The 21,027-nt window shown below is 40.7% G+C and overlaps 1 protein-coding gene across 1 annotated transcript in view; it reads left to right on the top strand.

Moving 5' to 3' along the window:
* The window catches only part of LOC109484060 (xanthine dehydrogenase/oxidase-like), a 41,464-nt gene that overhangs the window by 698 nt on the left and 19,739 nt on the right, over positions 1 to 21,027 (top strand). Inside the window, exons 2-17 of the mRNA XM_019787257.1 lie at positions 4,809 to 4,866; positions 6,695 to 6,791; positions 7,276 to 7,384; positions 8,261 to 8,387; positions 9,493 to 9,554; positions 10,381 to 10,587; positions 11,318 to 11,398; positions 12,453 to 12,594; positions 13,603 to 13,770; positions 13,962 to 14,038; positions 14,290 to 14,496; positions 15,816 to 16,000; positions 16,156 to 16,318; positions 17,384 to 17,458; positions 18,852 to 18,969; positions 19,614 to 19,665. Coding sequence (XP_019642816.1) covers positions 4,809 to 4,866; positions 6,695 to 6,791; positions 7,276 to 7,384; positions 8,261 to 8,387; positions 9,493 to 9,554; positions 10,381 to 10,587; positions 11,318 to 11,398; positions 12,453 to 12,594; positions 13,603 to 13,770; positions 13,962 to 14,038; positions 14,290 to 14,496; positions 15,816 to 16,000; positions 16,156 to 16,318; positions 17,384 to 17,458; positions 18,852 to 18,969; positions 19,614 to 19,665 — 1,928 coding nt within the window. The remainder of the gene's footprint in view (positions 1 to 4,808; positions 4,867 to 6,694; positions 6,792 to 7,275; positions 7,385 to 8,260; positions 8,388 to 9,492; positions 9,555 to 10,380; positions 10,588 to 11,317; positions 11,399 to 12,452; positions 12,595 to 13,602; positions 13,771 to 13,961; positions 14,039 to 14,289; positions 14,497 to 15,815; positions 16,001 to 16,155; positions 16,319 to 17,383; positions 17,459 to 18,851; positions 18,970 to 19,613; positions 19,666 to 21,027) is intronic.

The raw sequence follows: 21,027 nt of genomic DNA, 5'->3' as shown, positions 1-21,027 counted from the left end.
TGCGAAAAAAAAAAAAAAAACGTTTTCAACACCTCGAATGTCTGTACTGCAAACAAATCGTTGTCACCCTTTTAACACACAACTAACACCCATATATAGGGCTTGGTCTGTCAACAGGGCCCTAGGCGATTGTCCCACTCCCTCAGTGCCACGTTCTGAGCTTTGGCCTAACTAGTTATCACGCCCCGTGGGTCGCAAATTGGAGCTTCTATGGCCGGCTGGATCTTCTCTGGTGTACTATCCCTTTATTTCGGCCAATTTCTACTATTTTTCCAGCGATCCGCGGAGCCTGGTAGAGGCTAATATATGTAACGTTATCTGTATATCCTATTCTTTTGTTGTGACCTGTGCTTAACCCAGCTGGTATGTGTGTTCAACCAGGTGATTTTTCTACCTCCATGGTACCAACAAAGGCCTTCATTCATTTCTGAACAAACAAACAAACAAACAAAAAATCAAGCATAAATTTCAGATTTGGTATGTGTGTTCAACCATGTGATGTTTCGACCTCCATGGTACAACAAAGGCCTTCATTCGTTTCTGAACAAAACAAACAAAAAATCAAGCTTTCAGATTTGTATAAAACACCTTGTGTTTTTCTCTATATATTTTCAACCAGGAACAGTTTGTCCTTTAGCCCTGAACTGTATCCAATTGAAGATATAATCTACATCTATTCACTTGTCCCACAGTTTCAAGGGGGTTCAGATGGAGTTATGCAATGTTTATCTGTACTTGATGGCTCCTTCTTTGCCCATCTGTAACCCATTACATGATTGCATAACTCCACAGTAGCTTGGTCACTGGCAGGCCATGGTCTCCAGGGCACAAGGTCCACAAAAACACATCAATCTCCATTAAACTCAAGGGAGGAGGAACTCAGAGGCTTGTAAACTAGAGGTGATAAGGCCACACCAATTTAATTTCTTGGTTAACGGATTTTTCTAGAAAAATAATGGAGCGGGCGGGTGAAAAAAAATGGAAAAACTGTTGCCAGAAGTACAAAATGCAGGAAGACCTCAGACTTTCTCCAATTGTTTGGTGCCAAAACAGACCTAGGCATCCTATTATGGCCCAAAATGGTACGATAGGAGCCCTGAAGTCAACACACCAGGCTGGTTCAAAATTTAAACAGTGAATTTTGAACTTTTGATGATACCATTGCATTGAAAGATGGAATAGCTGTAACAATTATCTGTATTCCCGTAAAAAGGCCTGATCAGAGGGAAAGAAACTACCTCCCTGCGGCCGGACTCCCTTGGCCCATTTTACTATCTTTTTTGCCGAATTCTACGATCTGTATTCCTGTAGAAAGGCCTGGTGGAGGCTGGAAACATCTGATCTTTTAACTCCATATCCTCTTGCCCCATTTCTGACAGGGCACAAGGTCCACAAACACACATCAATCTCCATAAAACTCAAGGGGAAGTAACTCAGAGTACTAGTATCAGTATCTAGCCTAATCTCTATAAACATCTATCTTGGGGAAGACACTATAAAATTGGCCATACAGTACCCTCTTGGCCCATTTCTGACAGGGCACAAGGTCCACAAAAACAGTCATCAATTTCCATAAAACTCGGGGGAGGAGGAACTGGGAGGAGCTGGGAGAATCCCAGTAATCTCCAAGCAGATCCCAGGGGGAAAATTACCAAATTAGGCAACTGGAAAAGGCCTGGCCAATTTAGATAGTGTCTTTTGCACCCATGGGATCTGCTGGGAGATTAAATCCCAGGACAAAGGGACAAATTAGTTGAGACTATTGAAAATCAATTAGTCTTCACAATTGGTGTCTTCCAGGACTTTACTAGTATCTAACCAAGGACTTTCTATGGAAGCTCCTTGATCTAATCAAATCTCCAAGCAGATCTCTTGGAAGAATATCTTGTTGGCCCATTTGATAATGAATGAATGAATGAAAGACCTTTATTGTACATTTGTGCTCTTAACAAGCTAACGAAGTACAGGTCATGAATAGACAAGGAGAAAGATACAGCAATTGCACTTAAACTATACATACTAATGCGATCTTGATAATGTCTTGCCCCAATTCGGAACGGTAAGTTGGACGCGATTATGGATCACGATTATGATTTTGACATTTTGGTTTGTATATTGATGTTCAGCCATTTATATTTATATTGTATCAGTTGTTAACTTTTCAGTTATACTGATTTTCAGTTATACTGATCTCTGTTAACTTTTCTCAGTTATGTTACTTGATTGTATAATTTACTTTTATACAAATTGCTTTATGTTGTGTTTATGTTATGTTATATTGTTTATGTGTCCCTGGGCCCTTTTGGAAATCAACAATTTTACTGTTGTAAAGGCTACCCAGGTGTTTATAAGATGAAATAAATAAATAAATTCCCAACTCTCTCACAATTTGAACTGGACATCTAGCTGTCCTCACTGGCTGTACAGTAAGCCAAAACATTTTGAGTGGCTCTCACGAGCCTTGTTATGCGGTGAATCATAAAGTAAATTTTGACAAAAAATTTTAAAAACATAGCCAGCGATTTTCAAAACTTCAGTTAACTTGTGTCAATCCTCTGCCTTGTTTTGACAGTAGTGGCAAGATATTGGACCCAGTAGAGCATGGGGCATTTCAGAACCTAACAAAAAATCTAACAGGCTGCAAAAAGGATGTTTTGACACGTCACGAGTCTTGTTGTAAGTATAGACCTTTGGAGTCAATGTTGTTAATGTCTTACTCAGTCCTTTTGTGTTGTACAAGAGGGTGACAAGTGATTGGGGTGTTAAGCAAACATCCCTTTGGACTCTTGTTTATATAAGAACGTCATGAATTTTGTAACACTCAAGTCATAGTAGTAAAGTTCAAAACAGAGGGGAAATGCAGGTTTATAAGCACAAACTATAGATTGATATGCAAATAAAGTGAAGACAAATTTTTTGGAAGTCGAAAAAGGAACAAAAGTCAGACAAGAAAGAATGAAAAGAATGTACAACCCCACCCTCAACAGGGAGGGGGGGCTACGGGTCGATCTTTCCGGCACTTGGGATTTGGCACTCCCAGCCCGGAGGACAGACAACACTTAAAAGCTCCTGTTCTGTATAAAAGGAGCTTTCTGACTAATTTGCATTATCTTGTCTTGACTTGTCTGACTTTTGTTCCTTTTTCGACTTCCAAAAAATTTGCTTGAGTGACTGCTTTTTGGCGTATACACTATAAGCTTCAGATGTCACAAGTTTACAATGAGTTATATGCTATATAACTGTCAGCAGTCTGTTATCAGCATACTGACGTATATACATGTACACATACTCAACCAGCCCTGAGTTTGCTCATAGTTGTTTATTAACTTTTTACTTTCTTCAGGTTAGATAACAAATGAACAAATAAAAGAAATGATTTCATTGTGCCAAATGGAAGAAATAGTTTGAAGTTACGGGCTTATACGTTGCAACAAAGGACATATGAAAGTCCTGATTGATGAACCTAACTGTTTTTAAGGTAGACATATCTTGGCCAACTGGTATTGATAGAAATACTGTAAAATGCAGAAACTTTCCACATGGTTTCATTTTCTGGTTGGAGGGAAAATGAGGTTTTCGTAGTGTTTAAACCTTGCATTTGAAATCATTCGGTAGAACAGCAGAATTTTAAAAAAACATGTACCGTTACTCATGTATGTTTTGATTTCACGTTGTGACAAACTGTGGAAATTAAACTACCATGAAAATTTCTGCATTCATAGCCAATTATGATATACATGTATCAGGAATAATGTATTTGCCCGGGATTACACCAGGGAAGAGACACTAGCTCAGACTTTCGTTTGGCCGAAGTTCAGATTTTTTAATCACTTCAAAGAAACTCTGAGAATGCGCTACGGTATGCCCCCTTCCCACACAAAAGGCTACATGCCAGGCAGCCAGGGAGTGGTGGGTGGGAATGCAGAATTCTTGGCTCTCTTATTTTGCGTGCTGCCAAGCAAGTACCCTGAACGTAGAAGTGAAGCATGCTGGGACCTGTTGGGCGGACACTCCCTCCCGGAGGTGCAATCCCGTCGAATTCCGCCGGGTGGCGCAATCCGCAACCTATGAAGAAGTTACCAGTATAGGGAATATGCTAATCGACAGACAGATACTAGGGTGGCAAAAGACAGTACCACATTGGCCAGACCAGGCCAAGCCACAAAAATTTTGCTTCAAAAAAGACTTGCACTTGGTGCAAGCACGTCTAACCCCCATTTCGGGGAAAAATGACGTTAAAATTGGATTTAAAAAAAAAGTATCCATTCGCCAGAGGGGGTCCATACGCCACCCTAGGATCTAGTGGTGCATACCGGTTCACTGGACTTAGATCCGGACTTGTAAGAATGTTTAGGTTCAAGTCCAAAAAAACCTAAAAGTCAAGAACCGAGTCCGGACTTATTACCACTAAAGACCATTTCACATACCCCCTTTCTTTCCAAACCACTGTAGATTGCAAAATCTTTGCTGCAAAATGAAGAAAACATTGCCATCGGGCATTGTCAAGTACCGGCCTCCATGTTATGTGGCCAAAGTTTCACCCAGACAACATTGCAAGGTTGCCAACATGCAATTTTGTATATGCCATGGGTTTAGGTCTGGACTTACAAGTCCGGAACTGAACCTAAACCTCTGGACTTGAATCCGGACCTGAACCTAAATGTGGGTTTAGGTATGCACCACTACTAGGATCTGCTTGGAGATTACGAATATCGGCATGCATGACTGGCCACGTATGCGTGGCGGCAGATAATCGCTCTGTCGGCACAACAAATGGACCTTTAAGACAACTTGTCTCCGGGCTATAGGTTGTGGACCAGGATGCTGACCCAGAGATGACCCTATTGACCTACCTCAGGACGAAATGTATCCTTCTGTACTGCACTTTTTTTCCAGACATGACTTGTGTCTTTATAGATGCAACCAGTATTTATGATTTGGAAATGGTTTTAGCCCTTGTCCAGTGGAGCCCATATATATATATATATATATATATATATACACATATATATATATATATATATACCATATACATATACATATACATATACATATACATATACATATACATATATATATATATAATATGGGTTGCACATACAGCACCACCCAAGTAGGACCCTGTATATGTATGATTTGAGGGTATTTCTCATGCAATGCATCTCACCACAGCAAAATGCAACAAATGCGGGTTCCAAAGTAACTATGGCATAGCAGGGCAAAAAAAGTCAAGGGTCTATGACCTGATTAAGACATCAAATTATTTTAAAATGTTGTGTAAAAAAAATGCCAGCAGGACAATGGTTAAAGCTTACACTGTTAATAATAAGGACAACTTTGAATGTCTATTGGAAGCATAGTTGAACCATGAAGGTAGAAAAAAGAGAAGGAGGGAGCTCAAAATGTATGCCTATTGTCCAATGTTGGCCGCGGGCATCAAAACTGTAATTGGCACGAACTTGTCAATTGCCCTGATTTGCGTAGCCCCCAGCGCGGCACACCAGAGTTTTCCATTGTTATCTCTTTTCTACCTTCATGGTGGAACCCAAACAAGTATTACCCGACTCTGTATCCCTGGTGAGCAATTGATCTTAATCCTTCCCATTGTACACAAAACAGCACTTTTTCCTGACAGGTGTCTTATGCTTGCACCCAGTATTGTTGATTTGTAAAAAAAACTTTCAAAGCTTAGAGGTTTAGGACAAATTTACAAATGTGTTGGAAACTTATTTAATGGTATTAGCTGATTTGATGATTGCTTGATGCAGGTTTGTATCTGTGGCAGGTAAACTGCTCTTCGCACGCATATGACGTGGCAGCAGCTGGCAACATTAACGTTACATCAAATGACCTGTTAGTGTTACACCTAAGATATTCACAATTGCACAGAACTGCAAAACTGTAATTAAGGGTTGTTTACATCCCTTTAATACTGTACTTGGTGGCAGTTCCAATGTATGATAGCTCTAAGAAAAAAATGACTTTCTGATCACCTCAATCCTTGGTTAATAGCTTTGGTACTAAGCCACACTGACTTAATTTTATGGATGACATCCTCTGAAAACCTCCAAACTAGTGCTTGCAGGCGAAAAAAAAAAATCCAGACAAAAAAAATGCTGCTAAACCACTGTGTAAGGAATACAAAGCTGGCCATGGCATTGTGAATTTGCGGTAGTGCGGCAGTGCGACTTTCACAACTTTTGCGGCATTTATGAGTCGGCAATGTACTGAGTTCTTAAGTTTCGTGGAGCTTCCGCAGCCTGGGTGCCATCCTCCGTAGTTACTGCCCGCTCCTAACTGTTGCTAGCTACTGCAGACTACAGGAGCTGGCACACAGGCCAGAGCCTTGGAGGAGTTTTTTTTTTTAGAACAGGCAAAAATCAATCTAGCTAACATCTACTTTCACATCTACAGTGATACCTACAAGTTCTATGTATCGAAAATAACATTACACTATTTCAAAAAGGTAGTATAGTACATGTATATGTATGGAACATGGCTTATTACATGATAACATACATGTCTTGAGTTCTATATATGACTGTATAAACTAGATTGTACGTCAGTTGGTTGAATCGGATATAATATGATTTCTTTTAACTAAAGCTTTGGATATATACTGGCCTTACATGTAGGTGGGGTTTGTCTGAAAGAGTGCAGATTTGTTGTTGAGATTCCCTTAACAGTTGACCAGTACGCCTGACAGGAGCGAAACTGGGCTGTGGGGAGGGAGGCTGTGGAGCCTGTACTGTCATGGTGTCCAGGTACAGCCAGGCACAGGGGAAAGTGCTGTATCCTTTTGCACATTGTAATATTACACCTCCAGGTACAGCCAAGCACAGGGGAAAGTGCTGTATCCTTTTACACATTATAATATTACACCTCCAGGTACAGCCAAGCAGGGGAAAGTTTTAGTAGGCTTTACACATTATAATATTACACCTGTGAATGCCTGTCCTATTCATATTTGCTCCCTATATATACTATAAATAAATTAGAGGTGATATATATATTAAGGCCACACCAATCTAATTTGTTGCTTCTCGGATCCCCCTGTCCATTTTTTTTGATTTTCTGATATAAACCAGCCTGGTATGTTCACTTCATGGCTCATATTTCCGGCTACCATGGGGTGCCTTCGTTGGCCTGTTTTTTGTTTTTTTTTCGCCCTGTCGCTCCTGATTTTTTCTGAAAAAATCCGAGAAACAACAAATTAAATTGGTGTGGCCTAAAGTAGGATAAAAGATGTGCGTTTTCCTGAGCGCTGCCCTGCAGCCACCTTGCCGTGAACGCCTGCCTCGCTCCCATCTGTTCCCTACACGGTGCAGCTGTCACCACAGTGGAGGGGATCGGCAGCACCAGGACCAGACTGCACCCTGTACAGGTCAGGTTCTCACCTTCTCTCCTGTAAAGTTAGTTGTTAAAGTCCTTCTCTCCTCTAAGTCCTTCTCTCCTGTAAAGTTACTTAGTTAAAGTCCTTCTCTCCTGTAAAGTTAGTTAGTTAAAGTCCTCTCCTGTAAAGTAAGTTAGTTAAAGTCATTCTCTCCTGTAAAGTTAGTTAGTTAAAGTCCTTCTCTCCTGTAAAGTTACTTAGTTAAAGTCCTTCTCTCCTGTAAAGTTAGTTAGTTAAAGTCCTTCTCTCCTGTAAAGTTAGTTAGTTGATGAAGTCCTTCTCTCCTCTAAAGTTAGTTAGTTAAAGTCCTTCTGTCCTGTAAAGTTAGTTAGTTGAAGTCCTTCTCTCCTGTAAAGTTAGTTAGTTAAAGTCCTTCTCTCCTGTAAAGTTAGTTAGTTAAAGTCCTTCTCTCCTGTAAAGTTAGTTAATTAAAGTCCTTCTCTCCTGTAAAGTTAGTTAGTTAAAGAACTTCTCTCCTGTAAAGTTAGTTAGTTAAAGTCCTTCTCTCATATAGTATTAATTCAATTCAATTCTTTATTAAGATATCAAACATAACAGACAAACATGACATACAATGTTGCCTGAATGGCTTAAGGTCATCTCACAAACTCGATAGTATCCACTGCAAATCAGAAAGATAAATAACTCTAGTGCAATACCTCACATGGTACGACTGTTGAACTTGTAAGAAAAAAAACTGCCCTATTGTAGATTGTTCACCTAGTGGTTTCTAATGTTCGCAAATTGTCTATGTGCGTCAAATGGGTCCCAGTGTGGGTTCTGCACCACCAGTGTATGGTCAGCCCCATGCTGTTTGATTTGCCTGACACACAGTTTGTGTTTTAAACTGTTGATTTGCCCCACCAGGAGAGACTAGCGAAGGCCCACGGGTCCCAGTGTGGGTTCTGCACCCCGGGGATCGTCATGTCCATGTACACCTTACTGCGCAACCACCCCTGCCCAGACATGGACCAGTTGGAGGCAGCCTTTCAGGGTAAACTTTTTACATTTTATATTATTTATTATAAGACCACACCAATTTAATTTCTTGGTTAACGGATTCGCCCGCTTCATTTTTTTCTGATTTGCAAATAAAAATAAAAATTAAGAATCAACTGCAAAATGCTCATATTTTGCCCTGAACAGTTGAAAACAGTCCTTTTCCTCCTAGTTGTTACAGTTATTCCATCTTTCAATGCAATGGTATCATTAAAAGTTCCAAAATTCATTGTTTAAATTTTGAACCAGCCTGGTGTGTTGACTTCATGGCTCCTATCGTTCCAATTTGGGCCATAATAGGATGGCTAGGCCTGTTTTATTTTTTGTCGCCCGCCCGCTCCATTATTTTCTAGAAAAATCCGTTAACCAAGAAATCAAATTGGTGTGGCCTAAAGCAAGCTTTAATTGTAATTTCCAACACAAGAAATTGTACAATGTACAACTTGAGTCATGGAATGAGTAATCCACTGCTTCTGGGTTGTCTTCTTATGCAGATGACACTAAGATTGATTCTCAGTGATTTGGTGTATCATAGGTAACAGAAAATCTATGGTGCTCTCACACATTATATTATATTATATTATATTATATTATATTATATTATATTATATTATATTATATTATATTATATTATATTATATTATATTATATTATATTATATTATATTATATTATATTATATTATATTATATTATATTATATTATATTATATTATATTATATTATATTATATTACAAGATACTATGAATTTTGTTATTATTGTGAAACATGTCTGAAGTTTGCAGAGCATCTGCCAGACTCTTTTGTGTGCTTCACTCTTCCACAGCTTTTCCTTCGCCTGAGATCTGTCACTTCTGCTGTCTCAGGTGTCTTCTGCTCAAGGAATCTCTTCAGCTAGACCTGACTTGAAAGACTTAAGCTCTACTTCCAATGCTTCCATCTGCTTGGCAATGGAGCTCTATAGGGTCCCATTGTAAGTCTTTCTTATAAGCTTCAGCACCTCTGCTTATTTACTATTTCATGCTATACGGATATCGATTTATGAGTTTTAAGAGTGCAGAGATGCAAAATGTGTAAATAAAAGGTTTCCATTTCCTCCAGGTAACCTGTGCAGGTGTACTGGCTACAGACCTATTCTGGAGGGATACAAGACTTTCACCAAGGTACAGATAGTCTGTGTGGCTTAGTTGTAAACTTGTGTGGATGGCATTCAGTACCAAGGACAGCTCTGCGTGTGTGTGCGTGCGTGTGTGCACGCGTGTGTGTGTGTGTGTGTGTGTGTGTGTGTGTGTGTCATTGTGTATGTGTGTGTGTGTGTTTGAATGTGTGTAGATGATATTCAATGCCAGGGACAGCTAATTATATGTATGTACACATAACATTCAGCACCATGGACAGGTGTGTTTGGCTTTGTTGGTGGCACCCGGGACAGTCTCAATTTTTCCAGGTACAGATATTCTGTGTGGCTTAGTTGTAAACTTGTGTGGATGGCATTCAGTACCAGGGACAGCTGCATGTGTGTTTGTTTGTTTGTTTGTTTGTATGTACATGTATGTGGCATCTAGTGTAAAAGACAGGTGTGTGCTTGAAGATATTTAATGTATGTAGATGATGTTAAATGGTAGAAACAGGTCTAATTGCACATATGTAACGTTACATAGCTTTCAGCACCATGGACAGGTAACAATATAATATGTTTGCCTTAATTGATGACTGCCTCAATTTTTAGACTCAGTTTTTTTGTTAACACATAGAGCCAGTGTCAGGGATGTTTATCCTGGAATGTTAACATTATATTGAGCTTTGTTGTTGGCTGTCAGCACCAGGCACAGATTCAGTTTTCCTGTATGCAGATAGAGTTCAGTACCATGGATTTTTTGCCTTTTTTTGTGCAAGGGTTTCCAGGGACAGCTACCTTGAATGGTAAAAGGCAGTAGAAAGAGGTATGTCAATCAGCATTCATGCGCTGTACTTTTGCACAATTTCCAGGAGTTCCAGGGCTGCTGTGGAGGGATGGCTGGGAACGGCTGCTGCCGTAACATTCAAAATGGGCAGGCAGCCAATGGGCACGCAGAGAATGGGCAGGCAGCCAATGGGCACGCAGAGAATGGGCAGGGAGCCAATGGACATGTGGCCAATGGAGACACAGTCAATGGACAGCCCAATGGAAATGCTGGGAATGGATGGACTGAGGATGTGAGTCAAGCTGCTGAGACACCACACCAGCAGAACGTACTGCACCTTCGCGAAACCTGTAATGTATTGTGCATAGCATTTTGGTAAAACGTCTCATATAAGGTCGTATTCGCGTATATAAGGTTAACCTCCCGTCTGTAGTTTCTAAATGTTATGTCGGAAAAGATATCGCCTGCAACAAGCAAAATTCTGATGCAACGTTGACCAGAAAATCCAACGAAATCCGTGAAAAATGGGGCTTTTGCGCAGGCGCAGTACGTTCTGCCGACTGTGATGCTTGCTTAGATCGTATTGTTATTCATACTGTTGTTGGAGGGATTATTTCTGCTGTAAGCTATTATTACTCTGACTCCTGCTTTTCTGATCCTGAAGTAGTGATCTTAATGTTTACCTTTGCAGAAGAAAAACAAACTGTTTTTTTGTTTTGTCTTTCAATCAAAACAAATAAGGTCAATGACCTGGAACAGAAGGCTGTTGCAATGGTAACTGGTGCTGTAGCAGACACCCTGTGGTGTTGGATTACATTATGTAGCAAGTGGCAGGACAGAGTTTGAGGGGCTGATTAATATACATAATGAATGTGTTTGAGTAAGAATAAATAGAGCAGTAGTTCATTAACTAAGCTACTCCATGTGAAGGTAAACATTATGAATTTGCTTTGCAAATGTTACCTTTCTAGTTAAAACTGTTTTGCATTTCACACATGACCTAATCTTGACCTATTCCTCAGGTCTCCACTGAGTTGTTCCAGGTGTCAGAGTTCAGGCCCCTTGACCCCACCCAGGAGCCAATCTTCCCACCCGAGCTGATGGTAAATTGCAGCATTTTTTATCACCTTTTTTAAGTGTTTATGGGTTATTCAAAAGGCTGCATGTGTGTGTTTAGATCCAAGGTCTTGTACCATTATGTGCCATTGAGGGCAAATTCTGTCATGTCTTTCTGCACTACCATTTGGACCATATTCCACTTACTAATAGATAATAAGTAAGGCATGGTTGATAAGTATCACAAGTTATATGGGGGCCAGCAAGCCCTTTTCCGTAGAGCGTAATCGGCCGTTTTAATTTTACGTAGAGCGTAGACGGACCACTCGGTGCATTTTGCGTAGAGCGTATTCGCCGTTTTAATTCTACATAATGCGTTGTGGCCACTTGGAATTTATCGTAAAGCGTAATCGAGAAGTTTCCGAATTCAGCGTAGAGCGTTGTCAGGACCCCCCCTTGCAGGCCCTCTTATATCTGTAAATAATTTCATCAGTTATTAGCTTGTTGAGTGATTGAATAGCAAGTTCTTTATTCACAACCACTTGTTTTACAAAAGTTCACATTTCAATAAAGTACACAGTGAACCGGCCATAATTGCCCTCATGAAGATGACAAATAGTCATGAAATGTCTGCTTCTTAAAAACAATCAAACAAGTGGTTGTGAATGAAGAAATTTGCTATTAAATCACAGGTCTCTTAATCTTACTTTTTTTTATCTAACAGACTTTTATTTTTTAAACCGAATTTAACGTCATTTTTCCCCAACCGGGGGTTAGACGTGCTTGCACCAGGTACAAGTCTTTTTTTGAAGCAGGATTTTTACGGCTGGATGCTCTTCCTAACGCCAACCCAAACCCTAGTAGGGCCCAGGAACCCTCTAACTGAGGGAGGAAATGCATGTTAAGTGCCTTTCCTAAGGGCACAACGTCTGGGTGCAAGTCCGGACATGTCTGGGTCCAACCCTGGGGATTGAACCTGGGTCTTCTTGCTTGACAGTCGGACGCTCTATCCACTACACCACACAACGCCGGTTGTGAATGAAGAAATTTGCTATTAAATCACAGGTACCTTCATCTTACTTCCCTGTATGTTCTATATAGAAATCTGCGGGTGGTGATCAAACAACTCTGAAGTTTGTCGGGGAGCGAGTCACTTGGATCAAACCTGCGACTTTCAAGGAGGTTCTGGAACTGAAGACAAAGTTTCCACAGGCCAAGCTGGTGGTCGGGAACTCAGAAGTTGGTGTGTATCAAAAGAGATTCTTATGACTGTTTGAAGATGCCCTGTGTTGAGATCCGAAAATAGTTTCATCAAGTTGGTAAAGTATAGGATACAGGAGTTTTCGTTTACACAACCAATTTTCTCACCTAGCATGCTGATGTTTTGGTGTCTATCAGACACCTTCCTCAGAGCTTTTGACTGGAGTTCTGCTTCTTGCCGCAAAAGCACCACCTACATTGGCTACACATAGCAGCAAGAAGCAGAACTCCAGCCAGAAGCTCTGAGGAAGGTGTCTCATAGACACCAAAACATCAGCACTCTATGTGAGAAATTGGTTCACGAATGTGTGAAAGAAAACTCCTGTATCTTGTCCTGTGTTGGTGTTTCAAACAGTGTAAAAACTCTAAATCATGAGGACTGCAGGAGATGGAAGTTGGTTTTGATCAGATGAAGCTCAAAGTGTTTGGCTGAAAATTTGTGGCGAGTGTTTCTATTGTATTGGAACAAAGCTTAAAATGTTACATACTGTGTAATCCAAGTTTTGATATGCCAAGAAGATCAGAGTGCACCTTTTTTAATGTAAACTAGTGTACTGGACATTAACAATTTAGATTGTTCTTGTGAATGCTGATGATGGATTGACAACTTAAGGGAGGACTTCCATCACCTTAACCTACTTAAAACATCAACCCACAGGATAGATTCAAATGGCAGACTGCCATCAAGCCTCAGCAAGGGTACATGTACATGTATAAGCATATCTAACTCTCTGAAGATGGGAACAACAGATGATAAACCGGAAAGTGAGTGAGTGAGTAAATGAGTGACACATAAATTGCCTTTGTGTAGGTGTGGAATACTCTTAATCACGAATAACCCTGAAGATAGAGCTCAGTTTGAGTTCAAATATTGCATATCAAATTTTTGCCAGGGAAAGAAAATCTCTGCGTGTTTTTAAAAGTAAAGTAGTGCACTGGACAACAATAATTTAGATTGTTCTTATGAATGACAAAAACTGTGTTTGTGTAGGTGTTGAGGTGAAGTTTAAGAACTGTGAATACCCCCTGATCATCGCACCTGGACACCTGCCTGAGATCAACTTCCACAGGTACACCGAACACGGCATCACATTCGGAGCCGGATGCACACTTACCTACCTCAATGACACCCTGACAGAGGCCATAGCTGATCTTCCAGGTAAGATTTTTGGTATATCTATCATTTTTCTTTGCACTTCTTTCATCATGGTACAGTTACAGAAGATGGTAAAAAAAACTGGAATGACTGATGTCAGGGGAAAGCATCATTAGGTGCGAGAAACATATTTGATTTAGTAATCTAAACTTTTCTAAATTCCTATAATGTCTCACTCTTTGTTGCTTTAATAGAACATCAGACCAGACTGTTTGCTGCCATAGTGGAGATGCTGAGGTGGTTTGCCGGCCACCAGATCAGGAATGTCGGGGTAGGTATTAGACAGGTCGCGCTGTTGATGAACAAGAAATATTCAAATGAAGACATTTTTGTGTTGTGCTTTGCTCTAACGCTTACCTTAGCTTATACGGTGGTCACTAACATCTTGTATTGGTCAGTCAACAACATGCTATTTTGTGTTTTTCATTGCTGTAACATTTAATTATTGCTCTACCACGTCGTAAAAAGCATGAGATTTCAAAGAATGACAGTAGAATGATATGAAAAATTTCCTGCCAACAGTGCATCGGAGGGAACATTGTGACGGCCAGCCCCATCTCTGACCTGAACCCCATCTTCCTATCAGCCGGCTGCACCGTGACGGTGGCGTCCCACCAGGGAGGCAGCCGAGTGGTCAGGATGGACCACGACTTCTTCCCCGGCTACAGGAGGACCGCTGTTGCTCCTGAGGAGGTCATGGTGTCTCTGGACGTTCCTTTCACCAAGGAGGTGGGTTACTTCTTCTTTCACCATGGTGACTGGTGCTGTAGCAGAAACCCTGTGGTGTTGGATAACATTTTGTGGCAAGTTGCAGGACAGACTTGAAAAGGTTGGTTACTGAATACATTTGAATGTGTTTGAGGAGGTCATGGTGTCTCTGGAACTTCCTTTCACCAAGGAGGTGGGTTACTTCTTCTCACAGAAGTATAATGACGATGCCTTTTTCAGGTACAAATCAAGTAGTGTCATTATAAGGAAGATACATTGATCCATACGTGTGTGTGTGTGAGTGTGTTTGTGTGTGTGTGTGTGTGTGTGTGTGCGCGTGTGTGTGAGTGTGTGTGTGTGTGTTTGTATGTGTGTGTTTGTGTGTGTCTGTGTGTGTGTGTGTGGCATCTAGTGTAAGGCACAGGTATGTTTGAAGACATTTCATATATGGTTATTGCTAGGGACTGGTCTAATTACATGTATGCACCTAGATTTCAGTACCATGGACAAGTAATGTGATGTTTGTCTTCATTGATGGCTTGCCTTATTTATCCATCTGTGGTCTTCACTTGCACCATTTCTTCATCTATCGTCTCCAGAATGAGTATTTCCTGGCGTACAAGCAGGAACTTCTGTCTGTATTGTCAGGAAACTATATTCATCATTCCATTCATAAGTAGACAAAAATAAGCAATTTCGATTTCAGTCCAACATTGTGTCCAGCACACAAAAAATTCTCTCACCTAGAGCTTTCGACCAGTCACTCTGGTCTTCCTCAGTAGACTGACCCAGTGAGGCCTGTCACGTGGCTTCTTTGAAGAGTCAGTCTACTGAGGAAGACCAGACTGTCGAAAACTCTAGGTGAGAGAACTTTTTGTGTTGGATCTAAAACTCTAAACAAAATCATGGAACTACCAACACAGGTGAAGTATGATAATAGAAGTTACATCTGTTGATTCATGTATGTGTGTGTCTGTCTGTGTGTGAGTGTGTGTGTCTGTGTGTGTGTGTTTGTGTGTGTGTGAGTGTGTGTGTGTGTCTGTGTGTGTGTGTGTGTGTGTGTGTGTGTGTGTGTGTGTCTGTCTGTCGATATGTGTGCATCTGTGTGTGTGTGTGTGTGCCTGTGTGTGTGTGTTTGTGTGTGTTTGTGTGTGTGTGTCTGTGTGTTTGTGTATGTGTGTGTGTTTGTGTGTGTGTCTGTGTGTGTGTCTGTGTGTCTGTCTGTCTGTCGATATGTGTGCATCTGTGTGTGTGTGTGTCTGTATGTGTGTGAGTGTGTGTGTGTTTGTGTGTGTAATATTATGTATAATCAAAATTATACCTTTATCTATCGTCTCTAGAATGAGTACTTCCTGGCGTACAAGCAGGCCCGGAGGAGGGACGATGACATCGCCATCGTGAACGCCGCCTTCCGTGTCCGGTTTGAGGAGGGGACAAATGTTATCCGTGACATCGGGCTGTCCTTCGGAGGAATGGCTCCCACCACCGTCATGGCTCGCAACACAGCCAACAGGCTCACAGGACTGTGAGTGAAACACAAGTTGCTCCTGTGTATATATATATTGTCTGAGTGACACGAGAGTGTAGAAAAGTGCAAGAATTGGAAATTGTTGTCTTATAATTGTTGTCTCTAGGAAGTGGGACAACAATCTAAGTGGGGATTGTTGTCTACATTGTTAGGAAGTGGGACAACGATCTTCTCCCCGAGGCCTGCTCGAGTCTGGAAGACGACCTGCCGCTGCCCCCGTCTGTCCCCGGAGGAATGGCCGAGTTCCGCCGAACCCTCACCACCAGCTTCTTCTTCAAGTTCTTCCTGTCTGTACAGCAGAGGCTAAACATCAAGGTATCATGAGCAGGGCTCGAAATTCATTTTTGGGAATAGGTGCACTGGTGCACCCAACCTAAAAAATTAGGTGCGCAAAAAAATTTTGGGGTGCACCATATGAAACCAAACCTAACTGCAGGTCTTACTGGTCCTCTTCTGAGCTTGAATCTAAAATGAGAGCTAACTTCAAAATCTTAAACAAGAACTTCAAGAAAGATTTTATTATTTTTCTGACACTTAGATGCCAAGAATATCCGGTATACTTTTATACATTTCTAATGTTAAAAATTCCTACAAAAATATTTGGGTGCCACAGAAAAAAATTAGGTGCACAACTCCACTTTTGGGTGCACTAAGGTGCACATGCACAACCAAGTCTTTTATATTATCATTCAGCCGACGTTTTGGTTCAACCTCAAGGTGGGGTGGCTGTAGGGTCCTATGGTTCCCTCTGATGTGTATATTGTGCTTTTGGTGCTGTTTAGATGGCCAATGTACGACATATGATCATACAACATATGGTTTCATATGATCAAGACATTACATATCCACTTCTGTTATGAACCAATTTGTGTGCAGTCCTGTCCTTGGTGCTGAACAGCATCTTCACACAGGTACACAGAACTGTCTCTAGCACTGAACACCATCCCCACACAGTAAACACACCTGTCCTTGGTGCTGAACACCATCCCCACACAGGCAAACACACCTGTCCTTGGTGCTGAACACCATCCAAACACAGGCAAACACACCTGTCCTTGGTGCTGAACACCATCCACACACAGGCAAACGCACTTGATCTTGGTGCTGAACACCATCCACACACAGGCAAACACACCTGTCCTTGGTGCTGAACACCATTCACACACCGGCAAACGCACTTGATCTTGGTGCTGAACACCATCTGCACACAGACACACAGAACTGTCCTTGGTGCTGAACACCATCTGCACACAGACACACAGAACTGTCCATGGTGCTGAACACCATCCTCACATACAGAGACACATCTATCCCAGGGCCAAAAGATGATGATGAGCAAGTGTTACTTCTTACCACATGTCTGTGTTTTCCCCTGTCCAGGATGTCCCCCCGCCCTACAGGAGTGCCTGCAGCCTGTACCACAGAGAGTCCCCACACGGATCACAGATGTACCAGGTAACATGGGCTGGACATACGGCATTTAGCTATACAGTCTTTACTTTAACACTGAGCACACAGATGTACCAGGTAGCATGGGCTGAACATACAGCATTTAGCTATACAGTCTTTACTTTAACACTGAGCACACAGATGTACCAGGTAATATGGGCTGGACATACAGCATTTAGCTATACAGTCTTTACTTTAACACTGAGTACACAGATGTACCAGGTAACATGTGCTCCAGGACATACGGCATTTAGCTATACAGTCTTTACTTTAACACTGAGTACACAGATGTACCAGGTAACATGGGCTGGACATACAGCATTTAGCTATACAGTCTTTACTTTAACACTGAGCACACAGATGTACCAGGTAGCATGGGCTGGACATACAGCATTTAGCTATACAGTCTTTACTTTAACACTGAGTACACAGATGTACCAGGTAACATGTGATGGACATACAGCATTTAGCTATACAGTCTTTACTTTAACACTGAGTACACAGATGTACCAGGTAACATGTGCTGGACATACGGCATTTAGCTATACAGTCTTTACTTAAACACTGAGCACACAGATGTACCAGGTAACATGGGCTGGACATACAGCATTTATCTATACAGTCTTTACTTTAACACTGAGTACACAGATGTACCAGGTAACATGGGCTGGACATACAACATTTAGCTATACAGTCTTTACTTTAACACTGAGCACACAGATGTACCAGGTAACATGGACTGCTGTGGTCTTTCTTGGAGCATATACAGAATTTGTAATGCAGTCATCTCACTTGAACTCACTGTATTTTCTGTTTGTAGGAAGAATATGCATATGTGTAGATAAAAAGTGGCACACTGTGCTAGTCCAAGTGCACGAATAATCAACTTAGTAGAAGAAATTTAAACTTCCACCAGCAAAAGGTCTGCTGAGAATTAGTTCAATCAATCAATCAATCAATCAATCAATCATTCTTCAAACAACTAGCTGGACAGTCTGAATTGAGTTGTTTTTACAGTTCATAAAATTGACGTTAAACAACACTAATGGTTTAAAAATTACATAATTTACAAGGTAATGACACAAAATCGGTAGAGAGCTATAATAATGCCTATTTACACAAGTAGAGGTAAAGGTCAATGCTAGCCGAACTCAGTCACTCAATGCCCTCTTAAGTAAAAGCAGGGAAGAACTGCATTTAACTAGTGTTTAACAGCTCAACAATGTAGGGAATGGGTGATTAGTTCAGAAGCACAGAAATGTTGCAAGTAGGGAGGAAAAATAAGGAACATTATTATATATAATGATGTTTAATTCTTGTTGGATGAAACTGTTTCTTCTGTTTTTTCCTAAAATTGAAATGGACTGACCCAATGACCTCTACCAACTTGTCTGTACAGGAGGTTCCTGAAGGTCAGGGGAGGGAGGATGCTGTCGGACGTCCCATCATGCACCTGTCAGCGCTGAAGCAGGTGACAGGAGAGGCCGTGTACACAGACGACATGCCGCCCTTACAGGGTGAGGATTAGTGCTGCATACCGGTTCACTGGACTTGGATCCGGACTTGTAAGAATGTTTAGGTTCAAGTCCAAAAAAACCTAAAAGTCAAGAACCGAGTCCGGACTTATTACCATAAAAGACCATTTCACATACCCCTTTTCTTTCCGAACCACCTAAAACCTTCCGTACATTGCAAAATCTTTGCTGCAAAATGAAGAAAACATTGCCTTCTGGCATCGTAAAATACCGGCATCCATGTTAGACAGACAACATTGCAAGGTTGCCAACATGCAATTTTGTATATGCCATGGGTTTAGGTCCGGACTTACAAGTCCGGAACTGAACCTAAACCTCTGGACTTGAATCCGGACCTGAACCTAAAATTGGGTTTAGGTATGCATCACTAGTGAGGATACTAGTAGCTGACCAACAGTACTTAATAATGCCCAGTTTACATGCTTTAAAATAGCACGAAAGTTCATCTGTGTTGGTACAAGTCATTATGAAATAAGACTAAGCTTTAACTTCCAACACTTAGATTACAGAATTGGCCTTGTGTATAGATGCATGGCAACTTGCTATCCTGTTAGTTGTTAATTTCAATAACTGTTAGTATTATATAATACTTACATGTTGTCTAACACTGATTGTGTTCTTGCCAGGTGAGCTCTATGTTGGACTGGTGCTAAGCAAAAAGGCTCATGCCAAAATTCTGTAAGTTGGTGGTACTTGTATCTTGTGTACCTACGATGATACTCGACTAAGTACTGTGAATTATAGTCAGTTTGTTGGTAAAGTGTAAGTCTGGGGATATTTCACTGAAATGCATTTTGAAATCATCCTCTTTGATATCATGGTTTGTACCAGTCTGTTTTCACAGAAAGTTATTTAGCAATGCCATCCTCCGTAGTTACTGCTGGCTCCCTGTTGTCACTGGCTACCACAGGGGCGTATGTTAAGTCTTTCTACTTAGAATAATTTGCAGCTAAATCAGTGGCCGTGCAGTATGAGGACCTGGAACAAGTATGAACCTGGAACACTTAATGTACATAAAGTGTAGTTGTCATTTTTAATTTTTAACCTTTAGTAATAATTGTTATAAGTCTATGATAATGTATGTATGTACTGTCACCATAATTCAGTCTTAGGACTGCAAGTGTGATATGTGAGGTGGAAATTTCAAATAAACCATTCTAACTTATCTTATTATGAACCCAAAATCATTTATTTTACCATTGAGGTCAGTAAGGTCAAACGTAGGGTGTACCTAGGGCATGTGCAAGAAAAGTGGTTTGGTCTAATCCAACAAAATGTGAAATTCCAAAGTTGTTGCTCTTAGCCCCTCTAGTTCTTTTATTTGACTATTGGTCAAATACAGAACAAGAAAGATGTTAAAAAAACACTCTAGCGATGTTAGTTGCAGTTTTCTTTTAGATTTTCTTTGCAGCTAACAATCCTGCTCGCCACAAAAACTCTGCGATACCTTACATGACAAACTTGCTGAACAAACACTTCAACTGACAATCTGTAAATACCAACATGACCTCATGAATTGTATTATATATAGAAGACTATACAATTTTTATCACACTTACATGTAACAGCGAGCAGATTATTATTGGAATGAGCAGAGCACTTTGGACTAATCTCTCTGGCTGTTCACAGCTTACAGGTACATATCCAATATTTTGTCAAAAACATCTCTGTTACATAGCGGATTATAATGACCCCCAGCGGGGGTCTTCACGCTTCGTTAAAAATGGAAAAATCTCAGGATTTATTCCAAAGATCTCAATATTTTAGACGAAATCTTGAGATCTTATGAGACAATCTTGAGATTTTTCATGACAATCTCAAGATCTTTCAGAAAATCTTAAGATGAAAATGAAAGGTCTCAAGATCTTTCCAAGTTGTTTTCAAAGCATCTTGAGATTTTTTCATAGCATCTCGAGATGCTTTAAAAATCTCAAGATTACTTTATAAATCATGAGATCTTTAAAAAATCTTGATATTTTTTAAAGCAACTCGAGATGCTATGGAAAAATCTCAAGATGGTTTAAAAATATCTTGGAAGAT

This window comes from Branchiostoma belcheri, unplaced genomic scaffold (assembly GCF_001625305.1).
Source record: "Branchiostoma belcheri isolate BF01 breed outbred unplaced genomic scaffold, Haploidv18h27 scaffold68, whole genome shotgun sequence".
Taxonomy (NCBI): domain Eukaryota; kingdom Metazoa; phylum Chordata; class Leptocardii; order Amphioxiformes; family Branchiostomatidae; genus Branchiostoma; species Branchiostoma belcheri.
Note: the sequence above shows the minus strand (reverse complement) of the source record. Positions and strands in the feature narration are given on the sequence as shown.